Source organism: Citrus sinensis, chromosome 8, assembly GCF_022201045.2.
Source record: "Citrus sinensis cultivar Valencia sweet orange chromosome 8, DVS_A1.0, whole genome shotgun sequence".
NCBI classification, from domain to species: Eukaryota; Viridiplantae; Streptophyta; class Magnoliopsida; order Sapindales; family Rutaceae; genus Citrus; species Citrus sinensis.
The window spans coordinates 24,701,994-24,724,835 of record NC_068563.1 but is presented as its reverse complement, the minus strand read 5'-3'; the positions used below and the strand labels follow the sequence as shown (position 1 = coordinate 24,724,835).

General features: G+C 37.4%; 5 protein-coding genes across 8 annotated transcripts; 1 reads left to right on the top strand and 4 right to left on the bottom strand.

The window, feature by feature from the left end:
* Positions 1 to 30: 30 nt before the first annotated feature.
* Positions 31 to 3,306, bottom strand: LOC127899412 (uncharacterized). The gene is made up of 8 exons (XM_052432790.1): positions 3,204 to 3,306; positions 2,291 to 2,421; positions 2,107 to 2,205; positions 1,840 to 2,001; positions 1,509 to 1,754; positions 967 to 1,422; positions 556 to 870; positions 31 to 485 (listed from the first exon to the last, which is right to left on the bottom strand). Exons 1-6 carry the CDS (start codon positions 3,304 to 3,306, stop codon positions 1,294 to 1,296), a joined length of 870 nt encoding a protein of 289 aa, XP_052288750.1. The 3' UTR covers positions 31 to 485; positions 556 to 870; positions 967 to 1,293.
* LOC127899413 (putative ubiquitin-like-specific protease 1B) lies at positions 87 to 1,122 on the bottom strand. The gene is made up of 4 exons (XM_052432791.1): positions 967 to 1,122; positions 775 to 870; positions 556 to 684; positions 87 to 485 (listed from the first exon to the last, which is right to left on the bottom strand). Exons 1-4 carry the CDS (start codon positions 1,120 to 1,122, stop codon positions 87 to 89), a joined length of 780 nt encoding a protein of 259 aa, XP_052288751.1.
* A 1,115-nt stretch (positions 3,307 to 4,421) lies between the features above and the next one.
* On the top strand, positions 4,422 to 6,674 carry LOC102618948 (DNA polymerase II subunit B4). 3 transcript variants are annotated; one of them, XM_025101970.2, is made up of 4 exons: positions 4,422 to 4,739; positions 5,007 to 5,125; positions 5,532 to 5,596; positions 6,280 to 6,674. In XM_025101970.2, the coding sequence occupies exons 1-4, from the start codon at positions 4,564 to 4,566 to the stop codon at positions 6,346 to 6,348; spliced, it is 429 nt and encodes a 142-aa protein (XP_024957738.1). In that variant the 5' UTR covers positions 4,422 to 4,563; the 3' UTR covers positions 6,349 to 6,674. The 3 variants fall into 3 exon arrangements, with proteins under 3 accessions (XP_024957738.1, XP_024957740.1, XP_006487890.1); XM_025101972.2 differs by having other exon boundaries at positions 4,424 to 4,739; positions 5,532 to 5,634; positions 6,280 to 6,340; XM_006487827.4 differs by lacking the exon at positions 5,532 to 5,596 and having other exon boundaries at positions 4,439 to 4,739.
* Positions 6,675 to 7,200: 526 nt separating this feature from the next.
* Positions 7,201 to 12,606, bottom strand: LOC102619248 (heterogeneous nuclear ribonucleoprotein Q-like). Its single transcript, XM_006487828.4, has 10 exons — positions 12,588 to 12,606; positions 12,343 to 12,392; positions 10,517 to 10,940; positions 10,315 to 10,431; positions 9,925 to 10,065; positions 9,550 to 9,723; positions 9,067 to 9,274; positions 8,799 to 8,974; positions 7,718 to 7,803; positions 7,201 to 7,499 (listed from the first exon to the last, which is right to left on the bottom strand). Exons 3-10 carry the CDS (start codon positions 10,904 to 10,906, stop codon positions 7,352 to 7,354), a joined length of 1,440 nt encoding a protein of 479 aa, XP_006487891.1. The 5' UTR covers positions 10,907 to 10,940; positions 12,343 to 12,392; positions 12,588 to 12,606; the 3' UTR covers positions 7,201 to 7,351.
* A 1,538-nt stretch (positions 12,607 to 14,144) lies between these two features.
* LOC102619745 (protein transport protein Sec24-like At3g07100) lies at positions 14,145 to 21,442 on the bottom strand. 2 transcript variants are annotated; one of them, XM_006487831.4, is made up of 14 exons: positions 21,006 to 21,436; positions 20,838 to 20,903; positions 19,907 to 19,960; positions 19,632 to 19,804; positions 19,192 to 19,378; positions 18,888 to 19,033; positions 18,654 to 18,808; positions 18,291 to 18,372; positions 18,091 to 18,206; positions 17,886 to 17,984; positions 16,425 to 16,548; positions 15,542 to 15,819; positions 14,856 to 15,070; positions 14,145 to 14,774 (listed from the first exon to the last, which is right to left on the bottom strand). In XM_006487831.4, exons 1-14 carry the CDS (start codon positions 21,331 to 21,333, stop codon positions 14,563 to 14,565), a joined length of 2,235 nt encoding a protein of 744 aa, XP_006487894.1. In that variant the 5' UTR covers positions 21,334 to 21,436; the 3' UTR covers positions 14,145 to 14,562. The 2 variants fall into 2 exon arrangements, with proteins under 2 accessions (XP_006487894.1, XP_052287654.1); XM_052431694.1 differs by lacking the exons at positions 15,542 to 15,819; positions 16,425 to 16,548 and having other exon boundaries at positions 21,006 to 21,442.
* Between the last annotated feature and the right edge of the window lie 1,400 nt (positions 21,443 to 22,842).

The window sequence follows — 22,842 nt, the reverse complement described above, 5'->3', positions numbered from 1 at the left end:
GCTAAATATATGAATATATCAAAAGTTTATATCTATTAGAAAAACAATCTACATCCATACATCAAGTCTGAATACAATACAACGACTTACAAGGCAATATCGCCAGTGAATATATCTACAGCAATTTTCTTCCTGAAGTAATGCCCGTGGCTACTATCAAAATCAAGTTTTAGCCCGAACATCAAATACATTATAAACATCAACATAAATACACCGCAATCACCACTTTCAGGCTCTTGTTGGGGCACATCCTTAACGATTCTTACTTTCCAAGAGTCGGCACTCTGCAGCTCAGGTCGAATGTTGTAGAATCCAACATCTTGAAGCCATTGAGGGAAGACGACCTGAAGAGATTTGAATTTATGCAAATATGTTTTATCCTCGCGAAAGGTAACCAACGAGTCGTAAATCAGCATCCTCCTCACGCGAAGGTCCGCTCGAGCTAGTACCCAATGATCGCTGCCCAAATTCACAGGGATAAATATCTACATAAATAAATTGGTAAATTAGTATATTTTATACACAATTACCATAAGATTGAGTGACAATTCTTACCATATCGACATCCGTAAACGGTTTGGACATGAGATCTTCCCGCCCATCCATATAGCTGCTCAAGTTGTTGCCATATTGTAATGAATGGACATTACAACTACCATTGTTCCATAATTGCTTTAGGAACACCTATTACACGATGAGTAGAAAATTAATAACATTTCGAGATATTTAAAACATCGAAATGTTAATTAATGAGTATAAAATTCGAAAAGATGCCCAAAAGAATGTATCTATATGCGTGACGCGCTGTGGTAGTGCATTTGGAAACCGCCGTTGCTTCTCACTGATCAAGCGGTAATACGTGTGAATATGCTGTGAAGGGATTATACCAAGTAAATTTATATCATTATCCATGGCAGCAGAAATATTATTGTGTATTGTAATGTACTAACCATTAAACACACTTACCCCGTCACCAAACCACCCCATCGAAGCATTGCCCATGAGTATTTCAAAGAAATTTCGAGATTGTTGGACAGACCGATCCACGGAAATGTTGTCGGCAAACCACTGATCAAACTCCTCACATAGCCTTGAGTCTTCTAGTCCCCTAAGCGGATTCATATCCACACTCGATCTTTCATCAATTTCATAGTCCGTAATGTTGAGTGCGGGTATAGGCCTGGCATTCCTAACTCTCTTGAAAGGAGGAATGAAGTAAGGACTGCCAAATATATACGACGGTCAGTACGGACGCCCAAACTTACTAACGTCGGGAGGTGCCTCCGTGAATATCTATACATTGTCATCACTTATGTCCCCATATACACTGTACAAGGACATATGGGTGTGCTCGTCGTCATTAGCAGCATCAGTATGCGTACCATAGCCAGCATCAACGTTCGGACCATAGCCATCTGGGGCCTGTTGTTTCGAGGAGATGAACATATTAACATAAGTTCGGGTTTGAAATCATAATAACATAACGAAAACATATGAAACTTGCTCACTGTGTGCGAGGGGCCAAACGGAGAATCACCGTACGCGCCCTTTGAAGCACCCGCGCCAAACGAAGCCATAAACCCCATAACCGATGCTCTATATTGTTGTGCTTCTCTGCGTTCCGCCATAATTTCTGACCTCAGTTCGTTAATGGAACTGTGTCCAGTCTGAAGTTCTGACCTCAACTCGTGAATAGAAGACTCTATTTTATCCAGTCGTCCAATGAAATAATCATTGTGGAACTTAGTCCTTGCCTACAATTTACGCAAATAAGAAAGTAATGACAAAATGCCGGATAGGTATATGTGCATTGTAAATGTTCAGGACAACAGAAGTTACCTCTGGCTCATTTCTGTCATCTGAATCATGTACGAATTCATAATGGTCGTCGGTAGCACCGGCATCCTCAACAGGACTCTGCTCCAGTCCTATTTGGCTCGTGGGGTCAGGATCCACCTCGTTTGGCCCTGTACTGGATGGCGCATTGATTAAAGGCTGGTGCTGCACCAAGTAAAACAGAAAACAGTAAATACCAAAAAAACAAACATATAAATGACTTTGCATCCGGTTTTCAATGATACTGTAGATGATACCCATATTACGGACCCAACTTGGCAAATATGGCACGTAATCCTCAACACTCTTCCAATAATTTGTGGCTCTCTCCTTTGCATCCGGTTTGAGGGTTTGGAAAATGGTACCATCCTGTCGTAAAGATTACTAAATTTCCAATTAGTATAACCATATCTTATGTAATAGTTATATACAGACATACATATAAATGACTTACAAGACGCTCGTTCAGGTATGAATACACTTCGCCGAAGTTAATATTTGAAGAAGCCACGAGCTTCCATCGCACGATCCGAGGACCCTTCCTCCTAATTTTCTCCACCCACTCTAATGGTAGTCCTTCAACCGCTTAAAAAATTCATGCCTTCAACAAGGAAAGATATGAAGTAAAAAAACGTGTCATTAAATATTTATTATAACAAAACTAAGTTATAAAAAAAACTTCTTCACTCACATGCACTGCTGACGTAAAGCCGTAAAAGTTGTATTTCTCAATTCTATGCAATGGATTTTCTGCGCTTGCCTTCTTAAATTTTTTGGCTTTGCCATTCAATAGATTATCAATGCTTTTATATATTGTTTCCCATGACAAACAACCCCACGGAATACTTCGAAAGTAATTTATGTCATCTACCTCATTAAGCAAATTGAAATTGATTTGACAATGATCCTTTCTTCCATGTAGCACTCTATCGGCAAAGTAAAACATGGCAATTTTTAGTGCATCAGTGTTATTTATAGTCTTGAAGTGTAAGTTCATAAATATTTCCTCGAACTGCCCAAGATTTATATCCCGATTCCTGCCTCCAAAGTACTTATTAAGTAACCTATGCTTTGTTTTATGCTTCGTCAGGAATACTTTTTCGCCACAGCAAAGTCCCGTTACAAGGCACCACTCTTCAATCAATAGCTGTATCAAATGGTCGCCAACTTGAAACCATAACTCATCTTTGTCATTTCCATCGCCATGTGACACTTGCCGAAGCAATATATTGTGCACAATTACGCCACTGAACGGATAGCTTCGGCACTGTAGGAAATGCAAAATATATTGTCTTTGAACAGTTGCAACTGTTGCCTTGTTAATTTTTCCCGGATGGCATTAACAACGACATCTAATTTGCACATACTCGTGATACGCCCAGGGAAGTGATCAACATAAGGTATCTTCATCATTCCCGGTTCTTTAATCGGTCCGGGTGGGTTATGCAATGCTAATTTTGATTTGCCCATTTATCTGGTACAAGTTAAAAGTATCACACATTAAAAAATTTTGAACAAAAGAAAAAAAAATTAAGGCAACACTACGCATTGCCTCTTGGTGCGACTGGCTCGCGCGAGGGAAGCCAAGCGTGCACGCGAACTGCGTGCCTGCGCGCAACTCGCGCGCGCTTGGCTTCCCTTGCGCAAGCCTACGCGCGAGGGCGCGGCCTCGCGCGTGAGATGGGCGTGCCGCGCGCATCTCGCGTTCGACAGGCGCATGTCACGCGCGCGAGGTGCGCACGCCGCGCGCATCTCGCGTGCAACAGGCGCATGTCGCGCGCGCGAGGTGCGCACGCCGCGCGCATCTCACGTGCGACGCAGGGCATGTCGCGCGCGCGAGGTGCGCACGCCGCGCGCATCTCACGTGCGACGCAGGGCATGTCGCATGTGAGATGCGCGCTGCGCGTGCGACGCCACGCCCTTGCGCGAGCGAGTTGGCTTCCCCTTCCCGTTCTCTTCTCTTCCCTTTCCCACATGCATCTCACCTACCACCGCCATTAAAACATCACCAACAACAACAACATCCCAAACAACAACAACAACCCAAACAACAACAACAACATCCCAAACAACAACAACAACAACAACAACAACAACATCCCAAACAACAGCAGCAACAACAACAACAACAAGAAAAACAGCAATAACAACTCACCTAGGGTTTTCAATTTTTTTCTTTGATTTTGGAGATCTCTGAAGATTTTCAACGTGATTTAGCTTCTTTCAGCTGCCAACAACTTCCTCCGCTGCCGATCTACGCCACCGCCGACAATCTATAGAACTTCCGGTGATGAGATTTTGGTGAGAGGGGAAGGAATTTGCTTGAGGGAAACGTGAGAATGAGGAGGGTAATTTCATCCATAATTTGGTGATTTGGCTAATGTTGAAAGAAAAAAGTTTGAGGGGTTAAAGTTGAAAAGTGCCTAGTTTTTTTGGCTATTTTTGTAAATTTCCCGTAAGAGTACCACGGCCACATTGTATTATATAATTGGTTTACAATTTCTGTATCATTCGCAAAGTTATAAAGTTGTTTTATGTGTTTGTCATATGACGGACTCACGGACATACGATGCCACCCAATGGGGCCGCCCTAAGTTTTACCCATAATGCAAGGCCCAAGACAGTAATGGCGGGAAACAAGACCTAGAAACGATCGCAAATTATATATATAATCCCCAAATCCCAAAATTTTCTTTGTGACCGAGGAAAAATAAATCAAATCAGCAAATGGAAACAGAGAAAGTAGTACCGGAAGCAGAAGAGCTGCCGAAGACTATCGTGCGCCGTGTGGTGAAGGATAAGCTGCACGATTGCTCTCCCGATACCGACATCTCCGTTCACAAAGACGCGCTCCTTGCTTTCTGCGAAAGCGCCCGCATCTTCATCCATTACCTCTCCGCCACGTAAGCTGAACCCCCAACTAATCAATTTTCGTTATTTATGGTTTTAATTGTTTTGAATTTAGAATTTTTTTAAGCAAATTTGATAACTTTTCTTTGAAAAGGTTGAATTTTGGGAAAAATCTTCGAAGTGGGTATCAACTAAATTAAATTAAAATATTCTGTGGAAGCTCACATTCGGATTCGAAACAAGTTGTTTAGTAAGGGTGCGTTTGGTTTGCAAAGAGTATTATGCTAGCTCATATCAAAGTGTTTCATGATAATTTGCAGGGCTAATGACATATGCAAGGAGTCAAAGAGGCAAACGATTAACGCTGAGGATGTGTTAAAAGCAATTGAAGCAATCGACTTTAATGAGTTTGTAGACCCTCTTAGAGACTCCCTTGATGGTCAGTTAACTTTCAGAAACTGGATTTTCATTTTCTGCTGTAATTTTCCTGCTTTTTATTTTAAAAGAAGGAATGCTTAGTACTTTTTGATCTAGTTCATTGTCTGGTTATGGCTGCAAAGACTTGATTCTGATAAAATGTACCTAACTAATGACTGAAATTTTTAATTGAGCAGCTTGTGAAGTATCTTTGAGTTAGTCAAATATAAAAGATTGGTAGACTAATAACTTTAATATATTTTTGTTACAAAATAGTCACAGTGATCACCCTCAACACCTGTCAAGGGTACACCTGTATCAGAAGCAAAATAACTTTTAGTGTGATGGGAAAGTAGTTTTGCAATCTATTACTTAAGTCATGCCAGTTTATCAACGGAAACATGATAAGCAATATGGTGTCTTTTCAGCAAAACAAATTGTCTCCCAAAAGGTGGTTGCTTCAAATCCTCTTTTCTTTTTTCGAGGAAACCATGTAAGACGAATCATTTGTCACTGCATCATATTGGAATGGTACATCTTGTATCTTTCTAGTGTCTTTCTGCTTGTTCAAGCAAAAACTTTTCAGCTGATGCTATACCTCTCTTGCTTAAGATATATATCAGTTACGCGTGTTATCTCTTGTATGTTGATACTTTGCAATAGGAACATGTATTTTGACTCTAAGGTGGAGAGATATCTTGTTTCCTGCTCGTTCATGAGAACCATTTGACCTTTCAACTACATGACCCTTATAACAAGCACTAATTGAACAACATGCGTATTTTGAAATGCTTCCCTCTGTGTTAACATTTGGACTATTTTTAAGGAGGGAAATGTGCTTGTCTACGTTTGCACAGTGAGGGCTGATTACCTTGCTAACCTTTTGTTTCTGCCATAAACCAATGTTAGGATGCTTTATTTAACCTGCAAACAGCTTGTTGTGATACCATTGGATTTTTATAGCTGAGGCCTGCTGCAACCTCTAATGATCTCCAATCCCACCTAATAGAGCTACTCAACTGTTTTAATCTTGTTAATGGTGGGATGATGCATGCCCGAAATTGAGTTTGAGTTTGAGTGTGAATATGCTCGGAATCAACTCTTTATTTGTAACAATTGACTGAACTTCTTTTTCCCCTGTTTTGAGTGATTGATGGATCCTTGGTTTCCATTCAGAATTTAGGCAGAAGAATGCTGGAAAGAGAGCCGGAACATCGAAGTCAAAAGAAGAGAAAAAGAAACTGAAAGTAGAAGGTGAGGCATCAAAGAAAAGTTGTGGTAAAACTGAAAAAGATAAAAAGAATGAAGAGTAGGATTATGCTGGTGGAAAGGAGTGAGCAAGAACATTATTATCTACATTCCAAGAAAACTGAAGTGTAGAATACTAATCAAGACGAAATCTCTATAAGATGTAATCTCTATTGTAGGTTGGTCTTGTAAGATTAAACAAGCATCAATTTTTCTATTTGCTGCAGAGGTGGCTAAAGAGAGGCCATTTGTCTTAGACACTGAATTGCGCCTGTAAAATTTTACATTTTTTCTTTTCGAGATACTACAATATTTTTTGTTTATCTCAACACTCTAGTCATTTTGCTGGATGTATCCATGAAGATCAGTCAAGTTGAATAACATGCATTGTCCATAGTCCGTGGAGAGTGTTAGCTTGAATTCTGTATGGATCAGCAACTGCCTACAGATGCCCGGTTGCTGGTACATTAACTAACATTTTCGAGAGTTTAGCTAATTCATTTACTAACTCCTCCGGTGATAGCTATGATAAAAGGCACGTGGTTTAGGAGACAATGTAAAGTTCAATTCTCCGAAACCTACGCAATTCATTAATTGAGAAACTTAATTCTAGCCACTTTAACGTGTTCTTGGAAACTGGCTGCAAATGCAACTCAGCTACAAAGCAGTGGGCAAATTAGATGGCCTTAACGTTCAATGACAGAATAAGCTAGATTTGTACATTTGGGTTTCCGAACTGAGCCTTGCATTGCACAAAGAACGATTGCATTAGCCTTCCTAATTAGTACAGATATAAATGTACTGGGAAACCAAATGACTGCATGGTATTTTAAGTACAGAGACAGTATGAAACTAGAAGACTAATACCATAACCACGTTATTAAATAATAAGATGTTGCCACAATCAGATGCCTGAAAATCTTGGGACTTTACAATGAGAACAGTAAAGGAATGCAGACACATTCCCAATATATAATTATAGGCTTTTTAAAAAAGGCTACTAGTATGGACGATATCGTTGCCCATGGCCACCATCACCGTGCCTCCCCCGGCTTGAACTGCCTCCTTTGTTGCGACTTCCACTACTACTTCTACCACTACTCCCATGATGTGCAGGCAAGCTGTGTGGTTGAGCTCCAGACTGTTGTCTACAATGAGAAAAACAGTAAGAGCTTCCGTTTAAAATGGCACAGCCTAAACAAGGTATCAGTGTCACAGCCAGCTGTAATTTTATTCATATAAAATTTAAAATTATATGTGCATACAGCCAGTAACTTCCATTTAAAAAGTTCAGTTTTCCTAATGGTGGTTTTAATATATTTTCCTAAACTAAGCATTGTAGCTAAAGTGATGCAATCATGCTTACAAGACATATCCAATACGCCCATCAGGTAGAAGCATTGGCATCATTGCCATGCCAGCAGGACTTGCTCCTCTTCCATAGACCAAGGGCTGCAAGAAGTATACATATTTAACAGACAACATCAATTAAGTGAGAAGTTACAAGTGATCATTTAAATAAAGAAATGGAAATACGAATAAAGGGCAATACAGCCTCCAATTACAGACTCACAACACAGTTCTACTACCATTGTCACCACTACATTAAACAGAAAAGACCTTCTGGGATTCAATAAAGAGAACAAAGGGCAATCAGTCATCCTAGCACTGCAAAGCTTTTGACCAAGAATCACGACAGGAGTTTAAATGTATCATTATATGTATTGCATGTTAACCTTAAACGAAATTAGTTAAAATAAATAGGAAGAAAAATAAATAACTATTTCACTACTTCAATATGCACACTCAACTTTTAAAAATTTTACAACCTCAACAATAGATACTTATATTGTAGCCCATTAAAAGACTGAATTACTTGTTTATACCATAAACAACTCATAGTGTCACTGAGCATGATGGAAAAACCTAGAAATTTGAGAACATCCTACAGCACACCGTCCACCGTAATAGGCATTAAAGTAAAGTGTGTAAAACAACCAATAAAAACCAATAATGATACCAAAGGAAGTGCTCAGAACAAGTGGCTACACTAAATAATTATAATTTGTAATCAATTATGTTACACAAGCTCGCTAAAATGGTTTGCAAACTATTACTTTTTAATGCACACCAGCATTGTCTAGGAGTGCCCACAGCTATGAAGCTGCTAATGTACCAAAGAAGAAAATTATTTCAGCGAGAGGAAATCAATCCCAGAAAGCCATTAGTCACTATTTCACGATTATCCCAACTCTTTTCAAATCTCAATGAAAAAGCACACAAGATAAGAAATATTTGACAAAACCATGGCCTAAGTACAAGCAACTAGCAATAAACATGAATTGATTGATTCTCATGCAATGAAAGGCTCTAAATGTAAATATTACACAAAGCAAAGTTTTGACTCAGAACTGAAGAAGCACCTAAACACACACACATCTTCTCACCTGGGCAAAGGCTGCAGCTCCAAACCCTGCACCTAGAGCACCATAGGTGCCCCCAGCTAAACCATAACCAATATGAGGTGGATAATTTTGAAGTAAACTGGGCTTCTCGGAAACTGACCCTCCAGCTGACTTCTGATCTGCCTGTGGCTTTGCAAGAGAACACTCCAAAGCTTGGCCTGACCATCAGGGCAAACCAGTCAAAATTACTGATAGTTAATTGGCTTTGAGAACACAAATGATGCCAATAAGATTACAAGCTAATGATCACCATCAAGTTCATATTTTTCAGTGTTCTTCAGTGCCTTCATGGCACTAGACCTCTCTGCAAAATGTACAAAACCAATCCTATTCTTTTCCTGTCCAGGCTTTGCTGGTGGGACAACCACTTTTGTGATTCTCCCATGGTGCTCAAAGAGCTTCTTTAACTGGTCTTGGGTAACATTCCTTGGTAAATTCTTCACATAAACTGCCTTAACCTGTACAAGATAGCTTCAAGTAAAACTGACAATATTCATACCTCATAAAGCAAGGAATGTCAGAAAAAAATTTGCAACAAAAGGCAATAACTTATGTCCCAAGGTCTTTAAAAGAAAATGGAAGAGGTCATGATGCTTCACCAACATAGAATACCAGCTTACAAAGTTAAAAGATAAATAATGGTTCATGTAACATAACATAACTGCTGTAATCTGATGAAAAGGCCAATCTCCCGATGAAACAAAAAATAAATAAATAAATAAATAAACAAGACCTGAGAAGCACCAGAAGAATCGACATTTCGAGGGTCAGCCCAGCTCACGGTTGGCGCATTAGTGCCTAATTTGAAATTGGGGTTAGTCATCTTCTGCCTTGAATATTCAGCACATTTATGGTTATGGTACTCAATGAAGGCAAAACCCCTGTTGTTGCTCGAGTTCTTCATATCCTGTCACCAGTCAAAAGAATTGACAATGAGCAAATACGCTTAAATCTATTAAAAAAATAACTAAAAACCTCAAGCAGTGGCATAAGTTTAATCTTTTAAGGGAATTACTAGTCAGTCAGATCACAAGAAAGAAAAGATGTCAATAAAAAATCTCAAACATATAAACAACCAAAGTTGAGAGTGGCCCAACATAACACCAACCTTCACTAGTTCCACACCAGTTACTCCAGGTCCAACTTCTGACACAACCTTTTGCAGATCTTCTGATCCCCAGTTTCTAGGAATATTACCAATGAACAACCGATACTTTGCTTGAGATGTAGAACATCGTATTTTTTTACCCTGAGAGATGGAGAGAATACAGGAAGGTGTTTAAAAACTACAACAAACTACCAAGTACTTCTTAAAGACACAGATATTGAAGACAAATGAAGAGAAATAAAGTGAAAGACCAAGAGAAGAAAGAACTATAAACATATTGTCTTCTATATTTTCAAGATAAGAATGCACCACTTTTCTTACAAGTCAAATCATCACATAAAGTCAGGTAGAGACTGGACAATATAGGTCTGACAAACAAGGTTAAATTACCTTAAATTCGGTATTGTTTAGCTTATCAATAGCTTTGGAGGCCAATTCCACATTTCTAAAGGTCACAAATGCAAATCCCTTGTTCTCACTCGAATCTTTGCCTTTCATAATTCTGACCTGTTGTCATAGATGAAATAGGATTAGTTCAAGTATTGACAAAGAGCAGAAAACAGGGTACTTTCTATACAAAGATAAATATTACCTCAGTAACTTCTCCAATGGACTGACAAAAATCCCTCAAGTCGTGCTCAGAAGCATCATGAGGAATGCCACCAATGTACACTTCAGAACCATGGGGAGGAAGAGCAAGAAGTTCAGCATGTTTTTTCTTCTCATCCTCATCTTCAATTTGCATATCACCGCTTTTCCCAGCATCAGCATCCTCCTCCTCCTCTTCCACTTCTTCTTCCACCTCCTCTTCTATTACTTCCTCTTCTTCTTCTTCCTCTACTTCTTCATACTCATATTCTTCTTCCATTGTCTCTTCAGGATCATTGTCTTCATCAAAATTAACCTTCTCATCAGACCCAACTGGCTTTTCAAGTTCCACGGGCTCAGCAGCAGCAGATGCACTTTCCATTTCCCTTGGCATTCTATGTATCTAACTATACAAGCTTGCAAGGCAACTGTGAAGAAGGTACAGAGGCCAGAAGAATTCATGGGAAGAAATATAGACATATTGAAAGGAGGCAACAATATGAATGGCCAAAAGGAGTTGCAGAGCATGAATCTCAACTGAAACGTGTCATTATATAAGTTTCAAGGGTGTTGCAATGTGAAAGAAATTTGTACTAAAGGAATAATGTTAACATTAGTAGTAGTTGTAAATGAGACAGGCAAAAGAGATATCTGAGTGATAATTATGAGGCTTATGAAGGTGGTGCAAAATATCAAGAAATCAATTTGTTGAAAACAGAACAAGAGTGCTGCCAAAAACAAGAGATATTGGCAAGTTAAGCTTTAATCAGCTTCATTCCAAGGGGTAAATATAACCCCTTAACAAAAGTGCGAATAACAAGGAAGTGGCATGTAAGAAATATGAAGCTAAATTAGAGATAAAAACTGAAGTATGCATACAACTATAATGTTTGAAGATAATGCAAAGGTAATGCAACAAAGACGTTTCCATGATTTTTATTATTCAATCATTATTAAAAAAAAAGGAATGAGACTGCGGCAACTAAAAGGAGAACCAAACCAGAACATTCTCCAATCTCACAAAAAAGAAAATATACCAGGTTCAAACTAAATGTGACAATCACTGCACCTACCCTGTAAAGGATTAATGCATGGTAACTGAGACAGGGATTTTGGGATGGACATTGATAGGCATGATTTGAAAATGCAGTAAACAAAATCAGAATTCAGACGATCACACTTGCTAGTTCCATAAACATAATCCAGACTTGCTAGTCATCAATAATCCAGACTCTTCAACCAACGACACACAAGAGATTCAATAAACAGAATATGTTCAATACCCCTATTAACAATGTAATAAATGAAGAATTTCCTATAACTAAAAAACACACATATATTATCATGAACCGGGTAAGGGATTGCAATACTGAATACTCATTAGAATGATCCATCATCAAGCTATGATGTAAATTATTAACTTAAACGATGAACCCATAAGCTTTACGATGCTATCAAGGTGTTGCAACTTGCATCCACTTAAATTTATCTCTATTCTTTTGCCTCCCTAACAGTTTTATTTGTTACTACATTTAAAATCTAGAGCAATTCTCTAGCTTAAAAAAAAACAAAGTAAATTTTAATATTAGGGATGGGTTGACTCTACAATGAACAGCCTCCAAACGGTTTATTTCTTACTCACTTCAACTTTTACAATTTACTACTCCAATCCTCACTTATAAATCACGCCCACTAATATTTGTTTACACCCAGATGAAATTGGACAAAACCCATATCATACCCCCAAAAAAATAATAATAATAATAACAAAATAAAGAAAAATGCAAAGCCATAGCCCTAACGCGAGAGAGAGAGAGAGAGAGAGAGTACCGGAGAAGCTGAAGAGCGAAGATTTGCAGAGAAAGTTGATCACCGACTGACTGTCGAAACGACGATTAGTCGTGTTGCATGCAAAATAATCAAAAAAATTAAATTAAATTAAACTGAATTAAATAGCACTATCTCAGTCTAATTTGATGCAATTGTAAAGGGAACAGAACCCTAAGAGAGCGACAGTTAAATTGAATAATAATAAATTTATCATTAAAGGAATTTTTTATTTATCATTGTCTTACTTATAAAGAATACTTTTATCTAGCTCCAGTCAGTTAAATGATTGGCGATCATACAGGACAAATGACTGAATGAGACTTGAGGGTTCAATTTTCATGAAATAAAATCTTTTAAAAGAATTTAAATTTCGATGAAAGCAGTTTAATTTTTTTTTCACCAAATTTACTAGGAAAAAGGAAATTGTTTGACAAATATATTATAATAAAGATCTTGACGCAAAGTAGATATTTAAAAGAAGTTTAGCATCTCATTACAGAATACATACATACATATATATATATATATATTTGTTCATTTCAAAAACACTTTTAATAATTCTAATTTTTTTAAAAATAATTAATTTTAACATAACTTCATTCATTTAGAGAGGAAAGGCCTAGTTCTAGTAATAAAGTATGGTTTCTTAAGATTCAATATTAGTTTTGAAAAGGCCTAGTTCTAGTAATAAAGTATGGTTTCTTAAGATTCAATATTAGTTTTGAACTATACTAGTATGCGGTGCGTTATTGAAGAAAAGAAAATTCATTTAAAGCATTGCCATTTTTGCATTTAAAATTATCTAAACAATTATTTCCATAGTTATTGTAATGCATTGTCTAATGTTATATTGAGAACAATCAAAATTGTTAGGGGTAAGTGGCGGTGAAAATAAAAAATATTAGGGAGAAAGTCACAATCCCCCTCATTTAAATATCCTCATTTAATTATAAATAAATTCATCACTGGAATTGTTGCTTAATGATGATAGACTGGTGCCTTCAGTATTGTATTTTTTTTTAATAATATTATACAGGACTGTATGTATTACAATTAATATTTACAAACAGATTCTATAATTGGGACCTTATTCGTGACATGTACTCATCTGGAGCGCTACCCAAATTCTTCAATTTTTTAATAATATTTACAAACAGATTCTACAATTGGGATCTTATTGCGCTGCCCAAATTCTTCAATTTTTTAATAATGTTATATAAGACTGTATGTATTATAATTAATATTTACAAAAAGATTCTATAATTTTAAAATATTTGAGAGCTGTCCACTCTACTCACATTTCGTGAGAAATAGACTAGTTCCACTCAATTATTTGATAATTGAAAAATGATTGTAAATAAGTCTCATAAATACTTTTATGGAGGATTGAACCCTTGCACTCATTATTCTAAGTGTAAGGATTCTCCCACTGGACCAAAGACCCAAAGACCCATTAGTTGCCTTCAGCATTGTTGAAAGCACTAATTTGAGTCTTATTCGCTTTCCATAAAAAATATGATATAAAAGTAGATATTTTCCCGATATCAGTAGAAACATATTAACGTGCAATGCTTATTAGACCTGCATATTGTAAATGTAAGTGTATATATTTAAATTTCTAATAGACCCTTGGAATATAGCTCCGGATGACACCGATTTGAAAAAAAAAAAAAAAAAAACACAAAGTCAACGACGAACGACGAGCTAAATTCGATCAACCTGGAATCACTTTGAACCATTTGACAAAATTACACGTCAAAACAAAATGTATGAAATGCAGTATTTCAGGATAAAAGGAAAAATTATCAAATGGTAGCTACCAACCATTCCTAATCAAACTGAATAGAGTTTCATTCCAACACATTTTGAGGAGATTGAAAAAGAGCCTTAGAATTATTCGTACAGTCAGCTAATTAGCTGAATCTGTGCTACTTTTGTTTTACAAAATGATGAATATATGTGTTCCTAAATGTGCTCTCTGTAAAATTTGCAAGGCCGAAGAATGGTACACACTACTCCCGAAGAACCATTTCCAACTTGGATCTAACAAAATGTTTAACTTCCCAATCTAAACTGACCAGACAGTGTTGAAGTAAATTCATTTGTATAAATATTAGCCTATTTCTTTGGCTGGTTTATATGCATGTCTGATGAATGTGAAAGTTTTACTGTTTCCAGAATGGATCGCATGACTTGCCAGTTGTATCTAGCATGGGACTTCTACTTCATGTATTCCACAACACTCTGGCTGATTTCTTCAAGGAAGGAAACAAAACCCATGACACTGGTGAGGCCACTTCCGTCTACATCCTGTTCCTCGATAAGATAGTTCTCAAAAATTGTAGCATCATCCTGCCCTCCCCGGATAAATATCAGCTTAGGAGTGATACTTCTCTCTTGCTTCATTTTGTTGATTGTTGTCCGTAACAAACCTGAGAAAATGAAATTTTATACGTGAAAGAGAGGAAAATGGTATGCTTATGTAAATCCTAAAGAAATGAGGGAGAACTTACAATCCTGGGGTGGAGGAAAAGGAAGTGTAGGGTCTGCTGTAGAAGAATAAAATACAATTATAGTTGTAAAAGCATCGAGCAAAAATATTGGACTGCCACTAGTGATCAATGCTGCACGACTCAGTGAGTGGCGCGGAAATGCTTGTTTATCTGGTGTAGAATACGAAGTAAGCAGCGGATAAACAGCACGCTGAAGAGAACTTGGTTCGAGTGCGCTGCATCACAAATTATAGGTAATGATTCACATGATAATGTCATCAATGAATTACAATTGTGGACGTCAAAAATATCCTCCAAAGAGACATTGTATAAAATGCGACAAATCAATAGTAACAGCCAGAATAATTGTACAAGCTTGAACAACAAATCTGTAGTTTCCTACAGAAAAGATAAGAATAAAAAATTAAAAGAAGGATAAATTAGGTCACAAAACACACTACACATAATTGCATATGCCAAATTTTTAGATGCCTGCTGCATAATAATGAAAGAAAGGGGAATGACTAGCTGTTTTGTTAAGGACATTGTGCTTTGAAAATTCTTTGTCTTACTCTCAAAATTCTAAAATCCATAAATTTTCATATCCTGAACTACAGGGACAACTGAACTCATATCTTTTCCTGATAATAAAAATCAACTCCTGATTGCTCAGAAAACCTTAATGTCATAATGAGAATATGAAATACCTGAAAAGACACTGCAGATAAATCCGATAATCAGGGTGAACGCCTTCTTCATGGAATCGAAGAAGAGGATTTCTAAGCAATGCGAAAACTAAACGAGGTAAACGCTGTAGTTGGGGGCATTGTAGGAATTCAACATCAATCTGAGAAGTTACTGAATTTCCAATATTGTGCTGAACAAGTTTAAAAGCTTCATTGTATTGAGCTGTAAGGATTACTAGCCAATCATGAAGCAACATCCTGCCTTCACGAACTCCTTGCTCAAGAGAGGCTAATATAACCTATTTAAACAAACAGTACATTTACTGACAGTCAGAAAGCAATTTTCATTATTAAAGAAAGAAATAAACCTTCTTCGTACTCTACAGCCTTGGAGATCAGGACATGTGTGGGACTGAACCCCAGACTACTTGGTTGAATCCAAAGGTCTTTACACCACTCAATTGAACATCACAACTTAATCATGCAACATTGACCAAAAAACAAAGAAGAAGTTATCATGATTATGTCTGGGCATTCCACCAAATCGTATTTGCTGACAATCGGCACCTGGCAAGCATAGTATTCCTTAAGGATTATTAGAGCCCGAATTAAAGGAAGATGTTTGCCACCATTCTCACTATGCCATTGTGCAAGGCCAAATGGATTTCTATTGACACCAAACCTCCCCATAAATCTTTTTCAACTCATGTCTACAATTAGATTAATTGATAAGACAAACACATAGATATGTAGTCAACTACCAGAATTAACAGGGTCTCGTCAGACCTTGAAAAGTTTGACAAAAGGAATATGGCACCAGCTAAATCTTTTCTTTCCTCATTTTTATTCATTTATATCATTATCTTCTTTATTATTGAGAGTGATGGAAGGGAGAAAAAAATACCTTATGCACAAGTACCGACAAAACAGCTTCAGAGTCAACACTGTCATAAACTTCATTAATGTTTTGAGCAGCTGCAAATTGCAATGTCCTAATCCTTAGTCGTCGTTTTAGGGAATGCTTGCCTCTGCATAAACATAATGTCAAGTTAAGACAAAAAGTTCTAAAGGGGTAGTAAAGTATGGCAAGCAAGATGTGGCCAAATGAAAACTTTGAGAAATCAATATACAGGGTCTATTCCAGGATCTCAAAGACAATTGAACGACCGCAGAAGCAAATCTGTGCAAACAAAAGACTCCTCTTAAACTGTAGAGTATCAAAAGTTGATATTGCAAGATTGTAATGAAAAGGAGCAGAACCATCACAATCAAAACTAATACTAGGGATGGCAATATTTTCCGGACCCGGACGAACCCAGATAATCCGGTCCGGGTTCAACCCGTACCGGATTTAATTTTATCCGGAATCCGGATGTAATTCTATGACCGCGCATATATTCGGGTCCGGATCCGGTTTTATCTGAACCCGGACCCGTATATCTTTATTTTTATATTAAGTTTTAAAACTATTTTAAGTTATAAATAGAGAAGTTAAAAAAAAAAATCATGTGCCCTAATTTGCAAATTGCAATTCACAGCCGCATCGCATGTTTCCTCTTCCCTTCATCAAATCTTCATCGTCGTCACTCTCATCGCTTCGCCACCTTGTCCTTCGCAGTTGTGTTCACTATCATCATCGTCATCAGCCGCCTCTCTAGTCTTCTCTGTCGCGATTGGCAATGATTGTGATACGGGTTGAAGTTGCACGCAGATCATGGGAGGAAACGTTGGGTTAGATGCTTTGGAGGATTATCTATTATTATTATTATTTTTTTTTTTTTTGGGTGTCGTTGGGAGCTTTGGCTGTGTGGAATGGTAAGGCCCAAAGATTCCTTTTACACCAAAAGTTTATCTCTGTGACAACTTGCGGGTGGAGCTTAGGGAGAACCATAGGCAGATTTGGGTGTGAGCATTCATACGTCTATTGTCGTTGTGTGTTCATCTGTTTGCAGTTAGAAATTCAGAGCTGTAAGAAATAATCAAAGATGATTGTTTTCCACAGCCGAAATCAAATCTGGGTTCAAAACCCGGAATCCGGAAACCCGGTTTTTTTTTCCGGGTTCAACCCGTACCGGACCCGGAGTCGAAAAAACCGGGTTTATATTTGGGTCCGGTAAAGTAAAATTGGCATCCGGGTCCGGAAACGGGAAGGCCAAACCTGGACCCGCACCCGGATTTTGCCATCCCTAACTAATACTATGCACCAGACATTTACATGCAAGGTTGACAGAGGGAGATCTTACAAACATACTCAGAATAATATATAAAAGATTGACATTCACATAAAACCGAAAAAGAAAAAATATCATAAACAAAATGAGCAGTAAACCAACTTGAGGAAAGCTTTCTATTAGATTAACCATACCTACTTACAGAACCCAATCCTTCACTTGAAAGTTCCTCAGGAGGCACAACAACTGTATATTGAAATGCAATCTGTAGCATAGGTTGTTCAGAAGTATGTCTGCATAATGAGATAACATTTAACAAACCAATTGATAATCTAAACAAATTATAGAAAGTAATAAATCGTTCTGATGTGTATCAAGTACATCATGACATAATTGTACCTGGCAAAACCAGCGGCGTTGGCAAAATCAAAGTCATAAGCATACGTTGCATAAGAATCACAACAAATAATGTGCTGAACATTTTCATATTGTGGATCAGGGAAGAAATGCCCATACTGCAAAATGCAAATGTCATAAGCATATACCAGTACTAAACCCTGAAAAATATGATCCATAGACACACTTATAGTCTTACTTACAGAATGCCCAGGTTTGAATTCAGAAGATGTCCTCAGCCGCATTATACAATTAAAAGCATATGGTCTACTTAGCATCCGGTAGCTGCAGAAAGAACAATATTTCCAAGATTATCTTCTGGATGATAGATTATTTGAAAATGAACCATGTCTGGTCATTTCTTAAATAAGAGAGAGTGAAAAATGAACTTACTTTGCAGTCGACATATTAATATTTTATACAATTTATGAAAGTAAGCCCTTTATTTTGCCATAATGCATTTTTAAATCTTAGCACTATCTTATTTTGAAAACTATGATCACATAATGCCATTTTAAGAGTCACTGGGATCCCAGAACGTTCCACTACGACCTTTTGGTACTTACATGTCCTGAGGTAAAGTTGAATCATCAGTACTTGAATACAGAAACAATGAGCCTCCACTTTCAATACTAAGAAACTTCAGGGATGCCAAATCTGTATATTCATTTGTAATGGCAAATATGTCTACACAAACACCTGCTTGAACAGCGACAGCAGCCTGTGAAATAAATGTTAATGCTACAGTTCAAAAACCACATGACCATTGTTCAAGTAAACAAAATCCAAATCCAACTGACCAGATCTTTATAAAATGGTGTCTGTTCAGGAAGTAGAGCACGGTCTGCATCCTCTCCTTTACTAGCATACTGTTCACCATACCTTCGTGTATCCAGTTGCCCAGCTCCATGATCAGGAGGACCAGATAGAAAGGCAAACACTCTGGCTGCATTCATGTTCAATGGAGATGAATATGTTTATCATATCTTAGAAAGAACAAGATCAAAAGAGCAAGGCAAAGTCATGTGTTTCAAAGCAGGGTCTTCAGGAACATAATCCAAGCTTGATAATGAGTGACAGGAGCTTCAAAACTCTGTCACCTACCTAGTGCAAATGTGTTTCCATATTCTGATCCAAGGTAATTGAAGAGGGATTCCATTGCCAGACCAAAACCTCGCCCACCCATCAAGACACCATCTAGTCCTTGAGCTGCTCCAGCAGTTCTCTCCCATGAAGTTGTTGGCCTCAGTGTTTCAAGCGCAGATGTGATATTTTCCTTAAAAGTTTCCACCTGCAGCAAATTTTCTGAGCTTAGGACTGCACTGATGAAAAATCACATGGCATGAGTGTGGTTTCAGTTAATAACAGGGGTCCAGACAATCAAAACACTGAATAATAAAGAAGACTAGTCAACTATTCCTCATTTTGGGCACATGGGCTCAGCAAAAGACCCTTTAGCCATTTAGCTCTAATTGAGCAATGGCCACGGCAATGTGAACAAACACAAGGGAGAAAGGATGGAGAGATATCCCGAACTAACATACTGGAGCCAAAAATTGTGACAAAGGCATGACATCTTCAAGCTCAAGTGACAGGGTGTCCTCTGTATCTGAGGGAATAAAGACATTCTTTACAACTGGAATAGCCCCTTGAACATCATACAGTCCTATTTTATGGCTGAAAGTTGCAAGCCCAAAGAGCGCACCAGACGGAACAGCTGCAAAAGAGGGAAAAAAAATGAAAGAAAAGTCCACGCTTCTAAGGCAAAGCTCATACAGAAGAGAGATCAGAATATCATTTTGAATCAGCAATTGCAAACCTTCTAAAGCTGCCTGCAGTGCACTTCTAGTGAGTTCTAAAAATTCTTCTGAAGCTGCAGATAAATACAAGATCATTAAAATATTATATGCAAACACAATGTTACACATGCACATTAAAAAAAGTAAACATATATTACTGTTCTAACAAAAAAGAATAATCATATTTTAAATGAAGTATAAGCTCCAAGTAAAGTATGTAAAGTGAGAATCAATCACCACGATTTCTAATTAAAAGTTACGTTATTAAATCAGATTTATCAAGTAAAAGATCAACATTGTCATTTCTTATTACGTTTATCATGAATTGTTATGTGAACGAGCTCAATATTCTTATTCATTCTATGTTATTTGGCATAATTTTTTCCCCATATTATCAAAAGTATCAAAGATACATACTAGTCATTATCATGTTGTTCATGATAAAGAGCTTAGGCTAGGCTAGATATAATTAAGCGCAAAAGGAGAGGCAACAATGAGTAGCATCATCAACATAAAATTAACATAAGAAGAAAAAAAATGCAAATTTCAAAGGAACGAGGATCCCTAATCAAACTGAATTCCAATTGATATCAGCTGCAAACAATTAATACATTCTCACTATGATTTTATCAATGAAATTGTAATGCATAGAAATCTTCCAATGCAGAGCAATTTACTGCTACTTATGAAATTCACATTCCATGCATGTTTCTACAATTTAAAAAAACCTAACAATACCTTTCATTCGAACATATACTAGCAACATAAATAGTAAAAACAAATCTAAGAAACACAAGGAGATCCAAGATTCAGCTTCTATTAAGTCAAAATTACTTTCAGTTCAAACGATTAGCATCATAATGTTCATCTAATTGACTCAAGTAACTGAATGAGTAAAACTATAAAGATGATTATATAATAACAGTAAAAAAGCAATTAACAAAATCTTACATGACAAATCAACAGCAGCAACATAAACCGGACGCGCTTGCATCGTCTCTTCCTCGGAACCCTCCACTGAAACGCAGCGCAGCAACATTATGAAAAAAAAAAGGAAGAAACGAAAACAAACAAAATTCTAATAAACAAAGGTTTCAATTTTTTTCAGAAAAGAATTACAGGGCAAGTCAAGATCGATGAAAGAGGAGATCATCTCGGCGCAGGAATGAGGATGGGAGTATCTGGCAATGGCCTGAGAAGAGAGGCCGTTGAGGGACCCACAGAGAGAGCAAGTCCAGGCCCATTGCTCCAATTCACAGTACGTGTTGAAGTATGCGTAACAGTTCTCGCAACGAGGAAGCATATGACCGTCGGATCCGTAGACCGGAGCTGCGCCGTTCTCGTCCTTCGTCGCGAACGGCGTCACCGTCACGCCCCATGGCAGACCCGAAGCTTCTTGCGCGTCCGGGTCGGATGGAAACCGTGACACCGTGGCTCGAACCGCCATGGTTCTGAAATTTCTTTTTAGTTTTTTTTTTCCCCTCTTATTTAGTTTTCTGGGGAAATAAACAGGACTGTGGAAGAGTGGGGGAGTAAGGTGGGAGCTTACAAAGTTTCGTTGCGCAGAGGCACGTAGGACTAACCAGTAGAACTGCGCCACATCGGAAATGTAGACTGCTGACTTATATATTCCGTATTCTTTTTTCTTTTTTGAAGAAAATTAATATTAAAGATTTTTTGGAATTATAATATATTACAAAATAGAAATTTACTAAAGATTAATCCATTTAATTATAATAGAAGAGTTCGTCGAGCATAGCTCAAAAATATATGTATTGATTGAGCATAGTGAAGATTTGTCTTAGGTTGCATATGTTTTTTTTTATATAAAATTTAAATAGCTCTTAATTTGATTAAAGTTTAAATAGGTATGAACACATATATATAAATGACATTCTTTTTAATATCTGAATATAATCGTTAAGTTGTTTGTTTTAAAAAAAAAAATCTAAAATACGATGTTTTGACATATATAACCTCATAAATATTAACTATACTTATATTTATTTATTAAACATGTGAGGTTTGCTGGTGAATCTAACTCATCAGAACCAAACGATGACGTTTTGGCAATTGAAGGAGAACTTAAAAGACACGAGAAAAGCACGTGTGTTGTCACTTAAGATTAAAGCTTAAAACGGCAGTTCACCCATGTCGTTTAAAGGAAGCTTATGAGTGATGCACGTGACAGATGCGTGAAGGTCTCATCTCAGTTCGTTAAGTTTGTTATGCTACGTGTAAGCAATCTGTTTGATCTAGGTTTAAGCTGGTTAGTTGCTCTGGTTGCTATAAGAGCAGGCTGATGAAACGATTTAGTTTAAGCTTGTGAATTCATATTAGAAGAGTGGTTGAGAGTTCTCTGAAATCTTGTAAACCATTCTCTGTGAGAAAGATCCTCCATTGTTGGGTAATATAAGCTCTGCAGAAAACTTTTCCCGTGGATATAGGTTGTACCAATTGGTGCAACTGAACCACGTAATTGATTCTTGTGGTGTCTGTGATTTTTTTTGTTTCTTGATTCTTTATTCTTTCTAGTTCTTGGGTACATTGTTACTTATCTGGGTTCACTCTTCATTTGTGCATCTTGGAGTTATTCTTTATCAAAGGTCCTGGGAAGTGTTTTCATTTGTCTTGAGGGTTATAAGCAGATTAAAACACTACAATTGGTATCAGAGCTTGGCATCTTTGATCAAGACCAAGAATGGCCACACTGAAGATAGATCTAGAAAAATTCAATGGCAAGAATGACTTTAACATGTGGAAAATAAAAATGGAAGCCTTGCTGATCACTCAAGGTTTGGGGGATGCACTCGAGCCTATTTACAAGAATGAGGGAAAAGAAGTTTCATCCTCCAAGACTACAAAGGAATTAGCCGAAGTGGATAAGAAAGCCAGAAGCATTATAATCCTCAGTCTTGGAGATGCAATTATCAGAGAGGTGGCTAAAGAAAAAACA

Bases quoted from the DNA above. Each gene is read 5' to 3' on its own strand.
- LOC127899413 (XM_052432791.1), bottom strand. From the start codon at position 1,122: ATGAATCCGCTTAGGGGACTAGAAGACTCAAGGCTATGTGAGGAGTTT. The intron at 871-966 runs GTAAGTGTGTTT...ATCCCTTCACAG, and splicing joins TGGGGTGGTTTGGTGACGGG to CATATTCACACGTATTACCG. The intron at 685-774 runs GCATCTTTTCGA...ATCGTGTAATAG, and splicing joins ATATAGATACATTCTTTTGG to GTGTTCCTAAAGCAATTATG.
- LOC127899412 (XM_052432790.1), bottom strand. From the start codon at position 3,306: ATGGGCAAATCAAAATTAGCATTGCATAACCCACCCGGACCGATTAAA. The intron at 2,422-3,203 runs GTATGTGCAAAT...GAATTTTTTAAG, and splicing joins CTTCCCTGGGCGTATCACGA to CGGTTGAAGGACTACCATTA. The intron at 1,423-1,508 runs GTGAGCAAGTTT...TCGAAACAACAG, and splicing joins CGTTTGGCCCCTCGCACACA to GCCCCAGATGGCTATGGTCC.
- LOC102618948 (XM_006487827.4), top strand. From the start codon at position 4,564: ATGGAAACAGAGAAAGTAGTACCGGAAGCAGAAGAGCTGCCGAAGACT. The intron at 4,740-5,006 runs GTAAGCTGAACC...GATAATTTGCAG, and splicing joins ATCCATTACCTCTCCGCCAC to GGCTAATGACATATGCAAGG. The intron at 5,126-6,279 runs GTCAGTTAACTT...GTTTCCATTCAG, and splicing joins TCTTAGAGACTCCCTTGATG to AATTTAGGCAGAAGAATGCT.
- LOC102619745 (XM_006487831.4), bottom strand. From the start codon at position 21,333: ATGGCGGTTCGAGCCACGGTGTCACGGTTTCCATCCGACCCGGACGCG. The intron at 20,904-21,005 runs GTAATTCTTTTC...GCTGCGTTTCAG, and splicing joins CATCGATCTTGACTTGCCCT to TGGAGGGTTCCGAGGAAGAG. The intron at 18,373-18,653 runs GTAAGTACCAAA...TTCTTTCTGCAG, and splicing joins TCAACTTTACCTCAGGACAT to CTACCGGATGCTAAGTAGAC.
- LOC102619248 (XM_006487828.4), bottom strand. From the start codon at position 10,906: ATGCCAAGGGAAATGGAAAGTGCATCTGCTGCTGCTGAGCCCGTGGAA. The intron at 9,724-9,924 runs GTTGGTGTTATG...GACTGGTGACAG, and splicing joins CTGGTGTGGAACTAGTGAAG to GATATGAAGAACTCGAGCAA. The intron at 9,275-9,549 runs GTCTTGTTTATT...TATCTTGTACAG, and splicing joins ATTCTTCTGGTGCTTCTCAG to GTTAAGGCAGTTTATGTGAA.